This window comes from Aethalodelphis obliquidens, unplaced genomic scaffold (genome assembly GCF_003676395.1).
Source record: "Aethalodelphis obliquidens isolate GAN/ISIS:26980383/991018 unplaced genomic scaffold, ASM367639v1 scaffold43, whole genome shotgun sequence".
Taxonomy (NCBI): Eukaryota; Metazoa; Chordata; class Mammalia; order Artiodactyla; family Delphinidae; genus Aethalodelphis; species Aethalodelphis obliquidens.
In genome coordinates, this window is record NW_020837987.1 from 15372399 (window position 1) to 15386077 (window position 13679).

Below are 13679 nucleotides of genomic sequence, written 5' to 3' on the forward strand. Positions count from 1 at the left end.
CAGGAAACAGTGATGCAAATTGGCACAATTTCCTGGAGAGCCATTTGGCCATATCGATCAACACTAGTAATGCATGTGCCCTCTGAGGAATTCAAATTCATACAGACATTTTAGCAGACAGGCATACCTTGGAGATAGTTCAGGTTCAGTTCCAGACCACCACAATAAAGCAAAATAAAGTGAGTCACACAATTTTTTTCTTTTTTGGTTTCCCAGTGCATATATAAAAGTTATGTTTACACTATATAATCTGGTAAGTGTGCAATAGCATTATGTCTAAAATAAAGAAAAAAGGAAAAACAACCCAATATACATACCTTATTTCAAAAATACTTCACTGCTAAAACATGCAAACCATCACTTGAGCCTTCAGAGAGTTGTCATCTTTTTGCAATAGTAACATCAAAGACCACTATCACAGATCACCGTAAAAACTAAAATGAAAAAGTTTGAAATACTGCGAGAAATACCAAAATGTGACACCGAGACATGAATTGAGCAAATGTCGTTGGAAAAATGGTGCTGATAAACTTGCTCATCGCAGGGCTGCCAGAAACCTTCGATGTGTTGTTTTTTTTTAAAAAAAGGTGCAGTATCAGTGAAGCAGAATAAAGCGGACGCACAATAAAACGAGGAATGCCTGTATATAGAGAGAATACATCCTTAAGTGCTCTCCAAAACCACATTACCATAACAAAGGACACTTTAATGGCTCTCAACACTAAGGAAATTTCGAAGTTTTTAGTTCTCTGTCAAGCTCAACACTTCTGGGCTCCCAAGATGTCTCCTCTGGGCAGAGTTGTGCGAGGGACGAAGGGGCTGGATACCTGGATTCTGAGAGTGAGGCTTTAAATCAGTATAGAGAAAGCGTATTTTTCACAATATGCTATGTTGTTTTCTCCTAGACCTATATATATACAAGTATTTAATTGGTTCCTTTCCAACGCGGGACAACTCCAAGACTTTTTAGGAAGGTTGCCTGTTTTCCCTGCCTGTACGGAATGGAAGTTCTTTGAAAATGGCGGCCTCCTTATCATAATCCTTATGGGCGCGGCCATGTCGTCCTCCTGACACCGTCCCCGAAAGAAAACGAACCGCGGAGTAGAGAGACGACGTGACACGCCATGATAACTATTAGCAGGCAGCGGCTTCAAAGGTTCTAGTGAGCATGCGCACAGTTCAAGTCCTGACCGGAATCCCAAACCGCAAGCGGCCCAGAGCGGCCATTTCGCTTCTGCCGTGAACCGCCCGCGGGATGCTGAGGCGATGTGGGGTATTAGCGATGCGTAATCTGTGGGGTCAGTGAGGGGAGATCGGCTTGGCGTGAGTGACGTGGGCGTTTGGGGGCCGAGTGCTGGGGCCCGTGGGATGAGTGATGCCGGGTGTGAGGAGTGAGTGGTGGGGATCCATGGGGTGAGCGATGGGGTTCTTAGTGGTGGAGGCTATGGGTTAAGTGGGGTTTTCTAAGTTGAATTCTTGGCTCGCTGATTTTCACTCTTTCTTTGCCTAATTTCTGCATGTATGTAAGTACTTTTGTAACTTGAATTCCAAGTGTTCTTTAATGCAGGTTTTATATTGTTGGGCTGGGAATCTTCCTCATAGGAGGACAGTGAACGTGCGTCTCAACAGGGCCTTGGTATGGTACCGGGAGCCATTTGGGGAAGTGATCCACCGCTTGGGGGGCTGTAGGAGGCAGTGGTTGATTGGGGGCAGCGGCTTCAGGGATCGGAGGGCTTTGAGGCTCACCTTGTAACACACGCAAGGGGGACAGTGATTGAGGGAGGATCTATGAAATAGTAAAGTGGGGTGCTAAGGGTGGCATATGGGAACCAGTGGATGGGAGACCTAGGGGGCCAGTGATGGAGGTTTGCAAGGGTGACTGCATTGCTTTCTGGGCAGTGGGTGTTGGGGTCCTTTGTGGATGGTTGAGTAGGTCCGTGTTGGTCTCCTCGGGTCCCTGTGGACATGGTAAGGGTCAGTGATTGGCTGTTGAGCAGATCAATGATAGTTTCCTACTGGGGTGCGTTATTTGGAACCCTAGGTTGGCGGTTATTTGGGGGGTCCTGTGGAAATCACACTCCCTTTGGAAACACTTATTGGCAGTCAGGGCAGTAATGATTTCAGAAGCCTGGCCGTGGGGTGACTGGGAGGCATTTCATGACCTTCTTCGGTCTACTCCTTGGGGACTTCTAGAGGTCAGTGTGGTCAACGACTATTATTTTGGTTGGGGCGGGGAGGGAGAAATGGAGAGGCAAGAAATGGTAAGTGATTGGGCGTCCTGGTGCATGTCTGCAGGTTTTCCAGGTGAAGGTGGAGTTCCATATATTGAATTTGAGGGGTTTTTTGGTCAGAAAATGCTGAGCTGTCTATATTATGGATGGGCACTGAAAAGGCCAGAGTGTCGGATTAGGCACTCCAGATACAGACAGCTGGAAGCCTCAGGAAAATGTAAATGGCATTTCTGGAAATTGACCACGTAGAGGACCACATGGGATAGTGGCGATTGTGCGCACTTTCAAGTGAGGCGGACCTGGGACTCATTCCCTGTTCCTTCTGTAAGGTCGGATCTTAACGAACGGCACCGCGAAACAGGGGAAAGCTTCAAGTGAGCTTTATTAGGGAGCGCTCCCGGGCGAGGGTTGGGCAAGATTTTATAGGGGAAGAAGGGAAAGGGGTGTGGTGAATCTGGGAGGGCGCAGGGTATTCCTTATTTGGTGGTCTTTTCGGGTATCCTGGGGGGACCGTTAGTCCCGCCCCTCGAAAGGCGGGAAGGCTGGGCTGGGTTCAAAGTCCCCAGGTCAGTTCCTGGAACTGGGTGGTCCGGAGAATTTCGGTCTGAGGCAACCTGTGAATCTGATTGTGTTCCCCTGCCTCGGGCCAGTTGGCCTTACACTTTCCTTTGCACACTGAGTGACCTTAAGGCAAATTATGTAACAGCACTGTTTCCTCATCCACAAAATGGGTATAATAATGATCATGATATTTAGCTGACAGGGTTGCATGAAAATTAAACAAGGTACCTGATACCTGACTCTGCAACTTGCTGATTTTTTTTTTCAGTGTTTCCCATATGCCAGGCAGGTGCTGAGGGGACAAGCCTCATCTCACGGAAGCTCCCCGATGCCTATGATAAACACCTTCCTTCTCATTTTGGAAACTGCAACTAAAGTACTATCTTCGTCTTCTCACGGTTAAAAGGTGTCAGAGCTGCAATGAAAGCTTCCTTACGTTTAGCCCAAACCTCTTCATCTCTTCTCATTTTTTACCCCAATAGCTAGACTTTTCTGAGTTTTGTCTACCCTCATCTTGAACACAGTGACTTTCACCTAATGGCCTTCAGAAATTCATGTGGAGTGAATATTAGATGAGAACTATGTGGTCGTTGCCTTTCCAGGATTTCTGGTGTCCCCGCAGAGCCCCTGGGTCAGGCCACGTCACTGAGGCTGCAGGATCTCCCTTCACAGCTCCAGCCTGACTCTTCCCAGCAGCTTTGATTGGAGCCTTTGATGCCCACCCGGCTCCAGGCTCCTGGAAAGAGTGGAGCTGTCAGCAAAAGAGACCAAGAATTGAAGCCCAGAAAGGACATGCTAGCTGATGTGAATTTACCGCAGAGGCCCCAGGTCTTGGGTTCAGAAGAGCGGGACGGATCATGTGAGGTAAGCAGGAGCCCCACGGGGACAGTTCTCCAGAACCTGAGGGCAGACACGGGAAGCAGCATATTGGACTCCCTGTGTCTGAGACAATCTGGATTCTCCTGTGTAGAGCAGAGCACACGTGGCCGATGTTTCCTCATCCATGGGCACTGTGTGTCACAGAGGAAACTGAACTGGCTGATGAAGGAGGATGTGTAGTAGAAGAGGGCTGTCCCTGGGGCAAAGGAAGAAGAAAAAGTACATCCAGCCACAGGCGGGGAAATGCTGATTCCTTCCTTCTCAGCACAGGCGAAGATCCTGCATCTTCCATCCACTGCTGGGTCCTCACTGTCTCAGCTGGTCCCCACCTGACTCCTCACCGGAGACTGGCTGGTTTCCCCTTTGTCCTCGTAGTTTATAGTCATTGGATAGTAGAGCAAGAACTGGCTTTTAAGGACCATGTTGTTTTTCCTACTTTATTAGATGAATAAAAGTGCCAGAGAATAATGTTTCCAAATTGCCCACAGATATTAATATTTGATATTTTGGAATGAGAAAGCAGGGTTCTTCAGTATACTCAAGGTTTCCTGAAATTCCAAGTTATTCTGTGTATTTCATGACACTTTATTTGCATGTTTTTAAAACAGTAATGACCCACTCCGAAGACCTCATTTTAACTTTGTTACCTCTTTAAATACCTTGTTTCTCCAAATACAGGCACAATTCTGAGGTCCTGGGGGTGAGGACTTAAGCATATGAATTTCGGGTGGGGACACACAATTCAGTCCACAGCAGTGACACTGTTGTAGAAAAATGTCTTTCATTTCGTACTAAAGTTGGCTGAATTGTTAAGAGCATTTTCAAAAGCACGTTCAGTTACGTGTTAAGATACATGATACTTATTAGCCTTGTTCCTTTTTTAACGTTGAAAATTTTTGTTTGCTTGCCTTGATTCTGCTTTTGCTCACTGAGGTTTTCGAGCAGTTTCTCCGTTCACGCTAGAATGTTCTCCAACAACATTCACATCATCTTGGCTTTGCAGCCTTCCCTCTACTCTGGCCAATACTGTGTTGTTGGGTTTTTTTTTTGGTTCTTTTTTTGTTTTTGTTTTTAAATAACTGCTAATTTAATCCAAAGAGATATGTCATTGTTGCTTTAATTTGTATTTTTTTTACAAGCAGGATAATTTTTTTTCCCGAAGTTTTATTGGTCAATGATTTTTCTTTTGTGATTTACTTTTCTTGTCCTTTGACAATTTACATTTTAGTTTGTCTTAGCCTCTGGACTTTCAAAGATGTAGTATATATTAATAACCCATTTTTCTTTGCATATCTGTGTACATTTCTTTTACCACTGTTTGCCTTGGAAGTCGTTTCTGGTTTTATGTGCACATGGTTTTTCTGGGCTTGTGAATAAAACAGCTGTCACCACTGTCTTTTCTTCTGAAATCCACCTCCTTAGAGGCAATCAGTTTTTACCTTTTTAACTAAATGTTTTGGTACTTACTTCCTAATCCTTTAATGACACCCTAATATAGCTCCGTCTCAGATTCCCAGGTTTATGTTTGGCCCTCTGTCATATACTCGCACCTGCAGCACTCACATGCATGCTTTTCATGCTTACTTTTCCAAGAGGTGGGTTAAATTTTGATTAGCTCAGTATTCCCTGAAATCAATTTACTTCTCCTGTGTGTCTCTCGCTACACAGAACACCACTTCTGACACTTATGGTCACCAAATGTGCAGGGATTTTTCCCACCCCAAGCAATTCTCTGTGACACCAGCTGGGTGTCCTACAATTCAGTTCAATTCTGATACTGTTGACCTGGAGACAGTGTCAGATCCCATACGTTGTTAAGGGCTCAGTTCTTCAAGACTCCCCCCACCCCCTTTCAAATGCCAATGGCACGTCCACCTGTGCTTCTGACCTATCGGCTATAAGTCAGAGGTTCTCACAACTCCCTCCTTGGGTTCAATTAATTTACTAGGGCGGCTCACACAACTCGGGAAACCAGTTTACTCGCTAGATTACCAGTTTGTTACAAAGGATAACTAAAGGACACAAATCAACAGCCAGGTAAAGAGCTATATAGGACGAGGTCTGGAACAAAGGAGCCAGTTTGTCACGCAGCCCAGCAGTGAGGCCAGGTGAGAATCACGGGATTAGAGATGTGTGCAGTGTGGCCAATATTCAATTAGTAAGTCACTCAGTTTATTGCACACAATTAGCACACAACACAGGTTAGTCAAAGTAGGGAGAAAAGGGGTGGGGAGTAAGGAGTCACTTGGCCCAGTGCTCTCATTATAAGGAGTCTGTCAGTAGGATGTAATGGTTACACCCCAGGGGATCTTGTCTCGCTCAGCTGCTCCTTCTGTTCCAGTAAAGTCGTTCCTTATCTACCCTTAGTTTATCACTCTGAGACGCTCCCAGCCCTATACCAGACATTTCACAACAACTAATGCGGAAGTCCGCATTGGCCACTGTGACTCCATTTTGCACTATTTAACATAGCTTAAATCCTATGAATTTCACACAGAGGAGTAGGAATCATAAAAGAAGTCACTGGAAAGCCATATATATCATGGCGAAAAAAATCATTAAAAACACACCCTTGGGGCTTCCCTGGTGGCACAGTGGTTGAGAGTCCGCCTGCCGATGCAGGGGACACGGGTTCGTGCCCCAATCTGGGAGGATCCCATGTGCCGTGGAGCGGCTGGGCCCGTGAGCCATGGCCGCTGGGCCTGCACGTCTGGAGCCTGTGCTCCGCAACGGGAGAGGCCACAACGGTGAGAGGCCCGCGTACCGCAAAAACAACACACCCTTGTATGTAAGTGCCTGTTCACCAATGATGACTAATTCTCATTGAGCTTGGGTATGTTGTTACAGGGCTCCGTATCATTTGAGGACGTGACCATAGACTTCAGCAGGGAGGAGTGGCAGCAACTGGACCCTGCCCAGAGACGCCTGTACCAGGATGTGATGCTGGAGATCTACAGCCACCTCTTCTCCGTGGGTGAGCACATCTGACCTGGGACTCTTGGACGGGCCTCCTTGAGGAGATGTCTTTCCTTCTTGTGGCGTGCAATGGGACATCTGAAGAACGTAGTCAGTCTGCCCTTGGCTTGTCCTAAACTGTTCATTCCTTTGGGGCATCTTTGAGTGTTCCTTTGCTCCTAGTGAAGGGTGTTGAGTTTTCTGATGTGCCAATAGAGCTTCACTGAACGGCCTCTGAAGCCCAAGACCACGTCCGAATGCAATATCCTTTCTTATTCACAGGGTATCGCATTCCCAACCCAGAGATCATTTTCAGGATGGAAAAGAGAAAGGAGCAATGGATGAGGGAGGCTGAACTCCCACGTCAGAGGTATCACGGTGAGTGACTATCAGGTCGTGAAGATCTGAGGGGCCGTTATTCAACCCACCACACTTACCCATTCCCCCAGTGGTGGACACAGGTTACCTCCTACTCCTAGTTTCTAAGGCTAATGCTGCCAAGCATTATTTTGTAAATGTCCCGTAGGGGCCAACATAAGCATTTCTGAGATGAATGGTCAGGAGTGGGATTGCCTGATCACTGGATATGCCTACACTGAATTTAGCTAAGTAACCATGGGGCTCTTCAGGGGGGCTTCACCATCCACACTGTCACATGGGAATGCATAAGGATTTGCATTTGTACATCTTGCTTGCCAGCATTTAATATTTACCAAATTTCTCATTTATGGCCTATGTTATGATAGAGCTGTTTCATGTTTTAATTTCATTTTTCTAATAACAGAGCGTCTCATCATTATGTTACCTGACAGGATATTCCATCTGTATGTTGCTTTTTTGTCATCTTGTTTTATCCCTTTGTGGAGTTTCCTGAAAGCCTTTTTTTTCCTTTTCATTTGCCCCCTGAATTCATCAATTTTTTTCCTGTGCTGGATCTTTCTTCGTTACCCCTAACTGCGATGCCTCCAGCTTGGGCCTCTGTACTTCCCTCTGGTCATCATAGAGGAATTCCTTTAAATTCCTTAAATTTAAAGGAATTACTTTAAATTCCTTAAATCCCTTTAAAGGGCCCTTCTATTCTCAACACTTAGGCCTACAAATTTTTTTCGGATGATCCCTTTATCAACCCCTCCAGGCCCCGTGCCTAAACTTGTGTTCTCTTATTTAGCTACATGGTGGAGAGTTCCCATGGGATGACTCACTTCCTTATTTTGGGGAGCTCAGAAACTGGAATCATTACACAAATCAGAAATTCTTCTCGCCTTATACATTTTTTTCAGATTCTTCTGTTTCTTGGCTCTTCCATCTCAGTCTTCTCATTTTCTTATTTTAGAAATTCTATCACTTTTTTCTCGCCATGCCACTCGGCTTGTGGGATCTTAGTTGCCTGACCAGGGATCAAACGCACACCCTCGGCAGTGAAAGTGCAGAGTCCTAACCACTGGACCGCCAGGGAATATCCCCCATTTTTTCTTTTTTTTTTTAAAGGTATTTTTAAAATTTTGTTTATTTTATTTATTTATTTTTGGCTGCAGTGGGTCTTTGTTGTTGTGTGCGGGCTTTCTCTAGTTGCGGTGAGCAGGGGCTACTCTTCGTTGCAGTGGCTTCTCCTGTTGTAGAGCATGGGCTCTAGGCACCCGAGCTTCAGGAGTTGTGGCTTGTGGGCTCTGGAGTGCAGGCTCAGTAGTTGTGGCGCATGGGCTTAGTTGTTCCGCGGCATGTGGGATCTTCCTGGACCAGGGCTCGAACCCATGTCCCCTGCATTGACAGGTGGATTCTTAACCACTGCACCACCAGGGAAGCCCCATTTTTTTCTTTCTGAAAGTACAATTTAATTGACCCTTTGTGTTAATTCCACGGGTATCACCATAAACCAGCTCCCTATTTTCTCATGCTTGGGTTATTTTGTTCCTAATGGGATTTGTGGATTCCCAGTCATCATGAGTTCGGTCAAGATGCCATTGACAGATTTTATTACCCCAAAGATTGGTATTTTGTTTCTTTTTTCTCAGATTTTAATAAAAAGAAATATATATATATACATATACACACTAAAAGTGATTATAAAGAGCATTCTCATTTTTTAAAAATAGTGATAGATGACTGAGGTTTGGGGACAGGACAAGGGTCTGGGATACAGTTTATCCAAGTGATGGAAAGAGAAAAGAAACAAGACGTGATGGTCTTATCATACTCAGCATTTATCTCTGGTAGGATAAAGTAATAGTAAAATTTAGCCACTTTTTTTTTTTTTTTTTAAAGAATCTGTTGTTGTGTTCTTACTAACAAATAGGATGATCAGTGACTCCCATTCTTAGGAGAAAATGGCATGTTAAGTAGCATAAAGCTGAAAGTGATAACAAAGAGACCAAGGACCACTATAATTTCCAGAATAATTTCCCTCCTATAAAACACTTGTAAAAGGCAGGTCAGCAGGAAGCTTTACGTTTTGTATTCATTCGGGTGTTGAAGTTTTTCTCTTGTCATTGCAGTACCACCTTTTATGATGTCACTCTGTGGGACTGAATGCACTGCACCCAAAGCCAGGTTCTACTAGGCAGAAAAGGGGTGGAGGGTATTGAGAAGCTGTGATATATTACCCTGGCCAGAAGTGGTGCATAATGTTGTATGCACATTCCATCAGCAAAAACAGTGTCTGTCACACCTCATTGCAAGAGAAATTGTGAGCTGTTACATGGCTTGGCTGCCCTGTACCTGGCCACAGTTAACCTCTGTGGAAGAAGGGTGAAACAGATTCTAGGGGACAGCTTGCTTGTCCAGTCTTCCGGTGTACCCTTCTTAGGATATGCATATTCCTAAGTTCAAGAAAACAAACTTCAGTTTCATGGAGAGTTGCAAGTTTGGGTATAGGTATTCTTTCAGTGCTTGGCTATGTTAGGATTGATACTTTAATAGGATTTCAGAGGAATATCTAGGGCTGATGGATTTTGTATTGTTTCTTACGAGTGGGAGGAAGCTGGGAGATTAGTTACAATTTAGATCTGAAAGCTAATGAAGACCTATACAGATGGTCCCTGACTTATGATGATGGATTGACTTATGAATTTCTCAATAATGTTGCAAAAGCCATACATGTTCAGTAGAAACCATACTTTGTGAATTTTGATCTTTTCCCAGGACAGTGATGTGCAGTACCTTACTCTTGTGATGCTGCGCAGCAGCTCCCAGTCAGCCATGTGATCACGAGGGGAAACAACCAGTACACTTGCAACCTTTCTGTACCCAGATAACCACTCTGTTTTTAACTTTCAGTATAGTATTCAAGAAATTGCATGAGATATTCAACACTTTATTATAAAACAGGCCTTGTGTTAGATGGTTCTGCCCAACTGTAGACTAACGTTTAAGTGTTCTGACCACATTTAAAGTAGGCTGGGCTAAGCTACGATGTTCAGGAGGTTAGCTGTATTCAATGCATTTTCAAATTATGATATTTTCAACTTCTGATGTGTTTATCAGGACACAATCCCACTGTAAGTCAAAGAGGCTCTGTACTCTGAGCCCCCTCCTTCAACCTTGGGCTATCCACAGATGCTGCCCTATGACACACTTGCCTCTTTTATCCTGTAGTCATCCTACTAGGTCTGGGTATCAAGACTGCCTACATGAGTGGAGCCAGTTTGCCCTTGTTCAAATCTAACTTTCCCCAAAGCTGAGCAAAGTGTTTTTCGCTAATTACTTAACCATTGTGTGTTTCCTTTTCTTCATGTGGAAAACCAGGATAATAAGTAGTTAGCTCCTGGGGTTGTTGTGAGGATTAAATGAGCTTATGTGTGTATCACGAAGGACACTGCCTGGCGAATGCTAAGTGCTATACAGATAAGTGCTTGACATATAATAAGGGCTGTGCAACTGTTTTCTCTCATAATCACCATCAGCACCACCACTGGTATCTGACTCAGCAGTTTCCCTGTGCACAATCTCAGTCAGCTCCATGTGACTTTTCCTCTATCCTTTGCTAACTGTTCACTGTATCTATTTCATCTTTTTCTCCTTCTAGAAGGGGAGTCTGGGCTTGAAACCCTACAATGGGAAATTTCTGAAACGGCTTCATTTCACAATGAGATGTTGGATGAAGTCACAAGAGATGGCACATGGTGTTCCATTTTAGAAAAGCTGTGGGAAGAAGCTGACCAAACAAAGAGAGATCAGAAAAATCAAAGTAAACCTTCACATCAGGGGGCTTTCCTCAACAAGAAAAAATTGAACACAGAGAGGGACCGTAACTATAAGGACCCTGGAAAAATCATCCGTGCGAGGCCCCACCTTGTTTCTTCACAAAAGAGACCTCGTAAACGTTGCTCTCGTGCAAAAAGGTTGAAACCTAACCTAGAAGTAAATCATCAAAATCAAAGCAACACCACAGAACACCTTGATGAGATGGTTGAATCTGGTCAGCTATTCACCCATAGCTCTTCCAGTGCCAGCTGCAAAAATACTCATACAGGAGAGAACTTCTGTGAAGGTAATTCATGTACAAAAGGCTTCGGCCATAAACAGTCATTCACACAACATCAAGTTCACACTCAGGAAAAACCAGATAAGTGCACTGAGTGTGGGAGGGACTTTACCCAGAAGTCACACCTCCTTGAACAACAGAGATTCCATAGTGTAGAAAACCTCCAGGAATGTGGTAAATGTGGGAGAGCCTTCACCCCACAACCAAAACTCGGTGTATATGTGACAGATCATACAGGTAACATACCGTATATATGTAAGGAATGTGGAAAAGTCTTTGTTCAGAGGCCAGAACTGGTTACACACCAGAAAACTCACACTAGAAAGAAGCCCCATAAATGCCATGAATGTGGAAAAGCCTTTTTCCAGATGTTATCTCTCTTCAGACATCAGAAAACTCATACTAGAGAAAAACTCTATGAATGCAGTGAATGTGGGAAGGGCTTCTCCCAGAATTCAACCCTCAGTATACATCAGAAAATTCATACCGGCGAGCGACAGTACGTATGCAGTGAATGTGGGAAGGCCTTCACCCAGAAGTCAACACTCAGCTTGCACCAGAGGATCCATTCAGGGGATAAGTCTTATGTGTGTATTGAATGTGGCCAGGCCTTTATCCAGAAGGCACACCTGATTGTACATCAGAGAAGTCACACGGGAGAGAAACCTTATCAGTGCCACAACTGTGGAAAATCCTTCATTTCCAAGTCACAACTTGATATACATCATCGAATCCATACTGGGGAGAAACCTTATGAATGTAGTGACTGTGGGAAAACCTTCACCCAAAAGTCACACCTCAACATACACCAGAAAATTCACACTGGAGAAAGACACCACGTGTGCAGTGAATGTGGGAAGGCCTTCAACCAGAAGTCAATACTCAGCATGCATCAGCGAATTCACACTGGAGAGAAGCCTTACAAATGCAGTGACTGTGGGAAAGCCTTTACTTCCAAGTCACAATTCAGAGAGCATCAGCGGATCCACACTGGAGAGAAACCCTATGTATGCACTGCATGTGGGAAGGCTTTCAATGGTAGGTCAAATTTCCATAAACATCAGATGACTCACAGTAGAGAGAGAACTTTTGCCTGTTACAAGTGTGGACACACCTTCACCCAGAAATCAGAGCTGATTACACATCAGAGAACTCATATAGGAGAGAAACCTTACGAATGCTGTGACTGTGGGAAGTCCTTCAGTAGGAAACCACAACTCAAAGTGCATCAACGAATCCACACGGGAGAGAGACCTTACATGTGTTCCAAGTGTGGGAAGAGCTTCAACAACAGATCAAATTTTAATAAACACCAAACAACTCATACCAGACACAAATCTTCAGTTCCTAATATGCATATACATAAATGAAATAAACTCTGAATTTCTTGAAGAAAAAAATCTTATGAGTCAGATTTAGTCATATATTATAGAATTCATGCTTCAGAAAAACTCTAGGGATGCACTGCATGTCACCAAGTTACACATTTTATGTGAAGGAAATTACTCAGGAAAGAACTTTTAAGAATGAGTGGAAATGTCCATATTTGTACTAGCCTCATTAAAAGTTATAAAATTCACTTGGGGAAGAAACCCTGACTTATGCATTGAGAAGTTTCTGTAGAGTATGGTATAAGACAGAATCTTTAGGTCAGCATACTTATTTATATACACACATACACATACCCTCAATTCTGTAGTGTCTGCTATAGAATTCACTGCAGAACAGGAGGTGTCAATAGATTATATATTTTTTAAAAGAACCTAATATATACACAGATGAATGTACATTTTTTGGTAAGTGTATAAATGTGATTCTAGTCTTCACAGTGTCATTTTTCTCTTCTTTCATGATTAGTTCAGCTCTACCCTCCTCTTTCCACCTCCACCATCTATGGTGAAACTTTTACTCTATGGACTCTATCATATTTTTATACACGCTACTAAACCATTTAGGCCAAGAGTCAGCAAACTGGCCATCAGCCAAATCTGGTTGGCCACCTGTGTTTTTTAAATAAAGTTTTATTGGAACACAGCCATGTTCGTTTGTTTATGTATTGTCTGTGGCTGGTTTTGTGCCAGTGGCAGAGCTGAGTAGTCATGGCAAAGGCCGTATGGCCTGCAAGCTGAAAGTACTCTCCGGCCCTTACAGAAGAAGTCTGCCAACACTTGTTATCCACACACACTCATTACTCTGCTCATAAGCATACACCTATATAGGTACTCTTCCCTTTGTTTTATAAATATCAGACCATATCATATACACATGTGCACTTGTTCTTTTCACGCTACAATACAGCTGTTCAGTGACTACATCAGTATTCTATTGTATGTGGACATGCTGTAATTTATTCAACCACCCTCACATTTTTTATTATTCATTCTTTCCCCCACCTTTTTTGCTACAAGAAAGCAGAACAGCATTATCTGTAAATGGACAGGCCCAGGAGTCAGGTTTCTGTACTTGCTTCTACATCAATCAGGCAAGATATTTAACTCATCTGTCCTGGTTTTCAAAAGCAAGATGACAACAGTGCTACCCCACGAGTCCTCATGAGAAATAAATGGGTGAAT

At 43.8% G+C, this 13679-nt stretch overlaps 1 protein-coding gene across 2 annotated transcripts; it reads left to right on the forward strand.

The window, feature by feature from the left end:
* Window positions 1–1221: 1221 nt before the first annotated feature.
* On the forward strand, window positions 1222–13140 carry ZNF175 (zinc finger protein 175). 2 transcript variants are annotated; one of them, XM_027079113.1, is made up of 5 exons: window positions 1222–1323; window positions 3061–3656; window positions 6519–6645; window positions 6909–7004; window positions 10648–13140. In XM_027079113.1, exons 2-5 carry the CDS (start codon window positions 3507–3509, stop codon window positions 12474–12476), a joined length of 2202 nt encoding a protein of 733 aa, XP_026934914.1. In that variant the 5' UTR covers window positions 1222–1323; window positions 3061–3506; the 3' UTR covers window positions 12477–13140. The 2 variants fall into 2 exon arrangements, with proteins under 2 accessions (XP_026934914.1, XP_026934915.1); XM_027079114.1 differs by having other exon boundaries at window positions 3395–3656.
* Window positions 13141–13679: the final 539 nt, after the last annotated feature.